The sequence below is a fragment of the Stegastes partitus genome, unplaced genomic scaffold (assembly GCF_000690725.1).
Source record: "Stegastes partitus isolate 25-593 unplaced genomic scaffold, Stegastes_partitus-1.0.2 Scaffold519, whole genome shotgun sequence".
Taxonomy (NCBI): domain Eukaryota; kingdom Metazoa; phylum Chordata; class Actinopteri; family Pomacentridae; genus Stegastes; species Stegastes partitus.
Genome location: NW_007578250.1, coordinates 325,094 through 332,678, shown reverse-complemented (window position 1 = coordinate 332,678; position 7,585 = coordinate 325,094). Strand labels below are relative to the sequence as shown.

The 7,585-nt window shown below is 38.4% G+C and overlaps 1 protein-coding gene across 1 annotated transcript; it reads right to left on the bottom strand.

The window, feature by feature from the left end:
• Window positions 1-555: 555 nt before the first annotated feature.
• mblac1 (metallo-beta-lactamase domain containing 1) lies at window positions 556-3,857 on the bottom strand. Its single transcript, XM_008287780.1, has 2 exons — window positions 3,350-3,857; window positions 556-1,604 (listed from the first exon to the last, which is right to left on the bottom strand). Exons 1-2 carry the CDS (start codon window positions 3,764-3,766, stop codon window positions 1,365-1,367), a joined length of 657 nt encoding a protein of 218 aa, XP_008286002.1. The 5' UTR covers window positions 3,767-3,857; the 3' UTR covers window positions 556-1,364.
• Window positions 3,858-7,585: the final 3,728 nt, after the last annotated feature.

The following is a 7,585-nucleotide window of genomic DNA, read 5'->3' as shown; positions in this document are numbered from 1 at the left end:
TTACTTTTTTTTTTAGTTTATAGTTATTGGCGTGACTATTGTGAATTTTTCTTTAATGGAAGGGTATGAACACATTTGAGGACGACTGTAATATTTAATAATCCACATTTAATTTTCCAGTTTTTCGGTTATAATAAAACATTCGTATTAATCTGAATTAGGGTCTTATGAACAGCTCCTCTAATAATTACATACTTATTATCTTGGTGGTCAGGATGCAGACACAGCCACTATGGGATGTTACAGGGGTTAAAAAGCCACAGAGAAGTGTGTAGAACTGCGACGCTGCTTCCTCCTTTCACCTCTGAAATGTCAAGGTTTAAGGGGGAAGAACACTATCTCTCTTATTCCGATTTCCAATTGTCTATGCAGCACAAATTGTTTGCTTGACACCACTCCGACAGCCAGCAGTAGAATGTTGACATGCAGCTGTACATGTGCAGTGTGTGTGTGTGCATGTGGAAGAAATGTGTTGAAGTACTGTAACTGCAGCATATGTGTGTAAGTTATTGTATTAGAATGGCAGTGTTGGAATGAATGAGACCGAAGTCGTGGTTTAATCTCCAGAAACAAATTCTCTTTATTTAGTGTTGCTGCCACAGGCTGTTAGTTTTGATAGGTTTCATCAATACACATCTTGTCATAAAAGCAACAACAAACTCAGCTGACAGTCATGTTTACTTTTAGCACAATTATCCCAATATAACATCACGAGTTTTTAAGCTTCTACACTGCAAATTATCTCATTTGCTGGTGTTTCCATGAAAAATAGGAGAATATCACAACACTTTGACCTCAACTCAGACTTCAAATTCAGAGTTTAAATTAAAAAATCAATCAAGAATATGCCCTTGTTTACACATCTTTAAAAACATCACCACAATAAATAAAAAGCCAGCACTGGATAGCTAAAAGTACCAAACTGGATCTAAAATGTTGCCGAATGTTAAACCATACATTCCCACACATTCCAAATAATCCATTATTCTGTTTTGAATTTTGGTGGTGAAGCGCGTATTTTATTTAAACTTGGACAACAGATTCTTGGATAACAGAATAACTAAAAGTCTGCTTTGGCAGAGGTCTAAGCTCTAAGAGCATATCAGTAGATGTGAATACTGGCAGTCAGGAGCTACACTGACATGTTGTTAAGCAGCTATAATTTGACAGTTATAAATGTATGACCAATGTAGTTGTTAGGTTTGTGTAATAAAATGATTAAGGTGCGATACTCAGTGAGATCATCCCGTTTTTTGTTGAATGACACTCATAAAGTTTTTAGTATAACAGCATTATACGATTTGTTTAGTTAAGGTGGAAAATTAATCATTACTTTCTTACATAACCTGCAGCCCTGCATGTGATCAGTTCCTGAGGACTCTGAATGGGAGTCCATGCCCCGGGATGATGATGTCTGCGTTGCATAGCGCCTCCTGGCGGTTAACTTCCTGCACTGCAGTGTCCGTGCTCAGATCCCGCCAGCTGTCTTCATCTGAGCAGGATTCGAATAAGTCCCCTGCAACAAGTACAATGCCTGCTGATGTTCCCTTTACTTGGACACTGACGTCTTGTCCTGTGTGGCCTGGAGTGGGAACTACAGATACCTGCGGGTGAGAGGACACTGGGTAAAAATCTGAATCTGCAGAATGACTGATGAGGCGACACAGCTCATCTTGTTTGTTTCTCTTTTCCTCTTTGCAGTGTTAATTTTCTTTAATTTAAACAAATATTTTCGTCATATTTATTCTGCATCATCTTTTTTGGTGAACAAAGCACTTGATATTGTGGTGGTAATTAGATCAGTTAAGAAAAATGATGTGGACATTTAATTTAGGTTATAGTCAAGACAAAAAAAATTACCATTTTAGTAAAACTTAAAGAACACTACTTTTGGTCGTGAAACAGGCCACAAACTGATTCAAACAATACACCCAGACACACAGCATGTCCTGATTTGCATATTTAGTTTATACCTGTAAGATTCATCAAATTAAAGCCCTTGGATCAACAGTAGCATACTTGTGTAAACAGTGACTGTCAATTTACTCTTATAGCCCCCAGCTCATAGATAGATAGATAGATAGATAGATAGATAGATAGATAGATAGATAGATAGATAGATAGATAGATAGATAGATAGATAGATAGAACTTTATTGGTCCCTTTGGTAGGCTACCTCATCATTTCCATTTACCAGCCTCTTAAAGCCACACATTCACAATAACCACAGCTTTGTGAAAATAAAAATTTGTTCGATGGGAGCAGTTGCGTTAAATGTTTATGATGGATTATTATCATTGAGACTTGTCCTAAAATGTCTTACAAAACATTTTATGAAATGTCTGAAACTGTCAAATATAATAGCTTGTTTACAACCAACAGCTCACCGAGGTTTGTTGTGAAACTTACAGAAATGATGGGCTCACACCAGCGTTTTTAGCCAACTAGAAGGGCTCTCTGAGAGTTTAGTTCTCTGCCAAGGCCAACGTCTTCTCTCGAAACTTGACAAAAAAAAGTGATCTGGATGGAAATTGAATCCTTTGTCCATCTTACCACTTGGTTTCATGAAATTTGGTCCAGTAGCTTTTACACAATCTTGCTGACACACAAACAGAAGCAAACGACATTAAAAATGAGAATTTTTTATTTATTTTTTTTTAAATAGGTGACTAGAAACAATAATAAAAGATTAATTTAACCTCTTAAGACGCGAGCTCTTGTTTGGTATGCATTTTTTTATTCTGAATAAAAGAGAATAAAAATAAACAATATAAAGAAAATAAAAATATTTTTAAAATATATAAAAAATATTTGAAAAAATAATTTAAAAAAATACTTAAAATAAAATAAATAACAATAATATAATAATAATGCCTTGAGTTTGATATTATATTAAAGTCTGAAATAATTTAATTCTGTAAAGTAGAGGCAGGTTATTTTCTTTAGCACAACCTTCAGACAAGTGTGATTACTTTATATATAGTGAGTGAAAAGAACCCCAGAAATTAACGAATGTTCTTGTATGATTAGCTTATGTGTGAAAATAAAAGTTGTGTGAAAGTATGCATTCATGACAAACATGCCTTTGTATTTTTAGGTGGTCAGATGAATCAATAAATCAGCGTAGGTTATTGTGCTGCAGTGTTGACAGGTGTGTTGTGTGTTTTTGTGTTCACACAGCAAGTGGATAACAAAGTGACTGACAGGAGGGAGTGGAATGAAATTTTCTCACTCCTCCTCAGACTTTTGTGGCTCAAAAATGATCAAGATCATTCTTCACACCAGTTCATTTTATTATTTAGTGACACTCATAAAGTGTTTATCTCTTAGATAACACCAAGTTACTTACATGTTCATCAATAGAGTACATCTGTCCTTCTGCCAGCTTGTTGGGACGGTATGTGTCTCCTTCACTGATATCATAACCTACAATCATTACAGCTGCTGGAAAAAGATTCAGATTTCCAATGTGATCTGAGTGTCCATGAGTCCCCACGACAACGTTAATGTCTCTTGGTTCCAAACCTCTGTCTTTCAAGGACTTAAGAAGAAAGTCCCGGTCCCACGGTCCTCCCGTGTCAACGAGAATAGTCCTGGGTCCCGTTATGAGGCTGATCGTCCCGTCGGCTTTGAACGTGCCGTCAGTCTGAGGACAACAGTAGCCGACTTTAAGCACGGACACGGAATACGGTTGACCGGAGAAGTCCAACTGAGAGTCTGACAAAGAAACTCTTTGAAACTGACCGGGAAACACTTCTGTCGCCATCAAAAAAACGTTTAAAGCAACACAAAACAAAACCCAAAACTATCAAACGTGGTTCGTTGATGGTTTTCGAAGTTTCCTCTTCCGCTTCCGTTTGGAAAACAAAAAACGGATATGACGTAAATTGTTTTCAATTTGAAGCGAAGTAGAATTGGCCAATTTTAGTTTTTATCTGAAAATTCAGTGCTAAAAAAACAAACAAAAACAAAGGCAAAATACGACCCACAACAGCAAAAAAAATCTTTTATTTATTTATTTATTTTTTAAATCTTGTTGACTGTACGGACAAACAGGAAGAGGGAGTGAAATGTAAGCATGTCAAAATAAAAGCCAACACAAGCAAACGATCCCTATTTTTAATTATTTATTTATTTATTTATTTTTTAAATCTTGTTGACTGTACGGACAAACAGGAAGAGGGAGTGAAATGTAAGCATGTCAAAATAAAAGCCAACACAAGCAAACGATCCCTATTTTTAATTATTTATTTATTTATTTATTTTGGCCTTTTTGCCTTTATTAGATAGGAAAGAGAGACAGGAAAGTGGGGGAGGAGAATGGGGGAATGGGTTGCAGCAAAGGGCCATAAGCAGGACTCGCACCCATGGCCGTCGCGTCAGAGATTATAGCCCCTGTGCATGGGTCGCCAGCTCAACCAGGTGAACTAAAGCGGCGGCCCGGAACAATCATCTTTTTATACAGTCTGTGGGAACAACACCAGAGCAACACAGACTGACAGATACATAGAAAGCCTTATAGCTCATTTCAACACAGAGGCCAAAATCTGGCCCTCACTACCAGGGAAGGAAGATCCCATCGAGCTTCAGCAACATCAGGTCAGATCGTCCCTGCGTCAACACGAGGAAATCAGCTGGACCAGATGGAGCCACTTAATGGATATTTAAGACCTCCACAGACCAGTTTGCAGAGGAGTTTACCACCATCTTCAACCTTCTGCTTTAACAGTCTGCAGTCCCCACCTGCCTTAAGTTGGCCACAAATGTCTCAGTACCCAAGAAAAACACAGTGAACTGCCTGGTTAATCCAGGTGCTCTAACACCCATCATCACCAAATGCTTTGAGAGCCTGATCTTCTCATGTTAAATCTGAAATCCCTGCCAACCTCCAGTAACATTAGTTTGCATATCAGGCAAACAGATCAGCAGAGGATGCAATCATTACAGTTCTCTACAGTCTGTACACATCAGGACCAAAAGAGCACATATGTAAGGATGCTGTTTGTGGATTTTAGCTCAGTATTTAACACAATTATACCACACAAACGGCTCCAAAAATGGAGAAACGTGGGCTTAGGCAGTTTACTGTGCACATGGATACTGGACATCCTGAGAAACAGATCTCAAAACGTTTAGATGGGGGACAACATCACAGGCCTGTACTACAAAGCAGGATTTGAGGTTATTTGAGGTAACTCCAGATTTATCTCCAGGTTTTTGGTACTACAATGGTGGTTCATTTTTTATCAAGGGCACAGCTCTATGGTTACTTGTGCTGACTGGCTAACCTGCTTCAGAACAGGTGATGTTCCAGATAAGAGATCAGCGCGTCCTTCTGACCAATCAGTTCTGCTGGAGAAATGTCATCAGTATTAGAAGATCCAGTGAATCTCAATGTGCAAATAGTGAGTGGGGAAGATATGGCATTTCTTCATTTCATTGTTCCATCTGCCATGGAGAGTGATATAATCCTGAAACAAAATCTGATCAAAACACTAAAGTCTTATGTCCTGAGTTTATAAGATTGACAGTAAGTCTATTTGCTTGCTTTGTGGTGCAGTCCCCAGGTTAGCTTCACAGCATAAGTTACCATGGTGATATAGCCAGATGAACAGAAAGCCACCTTTGTCATACTGAAAACTCTGGCTTTACCTTGCTAACCCACTAATCTCGCTTTGTCGTACAGCTCTCAGATCTCCCACTCCAACAGTGAGTGCTCCTCCTCCAGCAACATTGGCAGCTCCTCCAAAACCAACCACTGCAATTTCAGCAACTGCTACTACATCCCCAACAACAACCACTGGTTCTCTAGCAATGACCAGAGGTGCTGCTTCTCCAACACCCTACAGGTCCTTCAACAACAACCAGTGCTCCTTATTCAACAAGCGCAGCTCCTCCCACAACATCTGGAGCTACTCCTCCGCTTAAAACCACCACTTTGCTAACTGCTGCTTTTTCAACAACCACAGCACCTCCTCCAACAACCACAGTACCTCCTCCAACAGACAAAGCTCCTAATCCAACAACAACAATAACCACATCTGTTTCTCCTCAAACAAGAGCTCCTCTTACAACAACCACTACAGCTCCTGTTCTTCCAGAAGAGTTTGATTTAGTTGTGAAAGAAACTAGAGAGTAGAGGAGAATGCCTAGTGTAAAATGGGAAGTCTCTCAACAATGTAAACCTATAACGGCATAAGTACAGGATGGATCAGGTGTCTATGAGCCATCCTTAACTTTAAGCTTTGTCAAAGAACATAGTTTTAGGCCTAATCTTAAAAGTAGAGAAAGTGTCTGCCTCCTAAGCCCAAACTGGGAGTTGATTCCACAGTGGAGCAGCCTGATAACTGAAAGGTTTGCCTCCTGCTCTACTTCTGGAAACTGCAGAAATTACAACTAAATATGTAGTCTGAGAGCAAAGTCCTCTCTCAAAATACTATGGTACAGTAATGTCTTTAGGATATAATGGAGCGTTGTATGTGAGAAGCAGGATTTTAAATGCCATCCTGAATTTTAAAGGGAGCTGTTGTGTGGTTTTAAACTAAACAAATGACAAAACTTGGAAATATAGTGTTTAAATTAGATGTATGTTCAAATTGAACAATCCTGTGTGATCACAACCTGTAAAAATAAAAAATAAAAAACATCGAACACAATGGTGTCAGAGCTGATCTGATTGGTCTTTTTTAAATGAATTGGTTGTGGTTTCCCAGTAGAAGAAGGAGCCTGCAGGAGTATAAGATGTAAAGAGTTGTTTATTCAGTTAAAGTCTCAAGAGTCTACTCAAGTTTGTTCTTACAGACTCTGTATTGAAAAAACATTATTCACATCAGACTTTGAAAATGGTGTGAAGACTTTTTCTTGAACATTTTTGAAGATACCAACAGTTGATCCAGAAGGGATTTTTGACTTTGACAAAGCTGCCTGACTATCTCTGGTCCAAAAGGCAGGCGGAATAATCACAACAGAGCCAATGACGTGAAGCTGCTATTGGAAAAATCTGCTATCTGTTACTGCTTGCAATTAGAATTTGGCTGCAGCTTTTTTTATGAGCTGGATGTTTTTGACCTTCCTGATAAAGAGTTATAATAGAAGTTATAAATGCATGGACTAGTTTTTCCGCATCACTCTGAGACAGGATGCTCCTGAGTTTGACCATATTGCACAAGTGAAACAAGGCCGCCCTAAATGAGGCAATGGAATCATTGAAATGTCAACAACGTCATGTAGTCATTTTAATGCAAATAATTCAATATGATAAATGTAGTGTAAATCATGACATGTATTCATTGTAAAGAAGATAATGTAATGATTGTCTTAGGTCACGGTAGTGGAGTGCAGTGACTCAATGTTTTAGATTGCTCTTCATATTCGGGTGGACTTACTTTGATGCAAATTAACTCAAAAACATATTGTGAAACCTCAATTGTTGAACACATCATCAAGACATTCCAGAACTCATGTTTCACATGAAGGATTGCTCTGTGCCACTTTATCAGTCTGCCAACTACAAGTGGGCAAAGAGGCATTGATTCCAAATCATCCATCCATTATCTATACACTGCTTAATCCTCACTAGGGTCAC

What these genes read in the sequence shown, in the direction of transcription:
- mblac1 (XM_008287780.1), bottom strand. Translation starts at nt 3,766, where the DNA reads ATGGCGACAGAAGTGTTTCCCGGTCAGTTTCAAAGAGTTTCTTTGTCA. An exon ending in TGTACTCTATTGATGAACAT is followed by an intron (nt 1,605 to 3,349) that starts GTAAGTAACTTG and finishes TCTCACCCGCAG; the next exon opens with GTATCTGTAGTTCCCACTCC.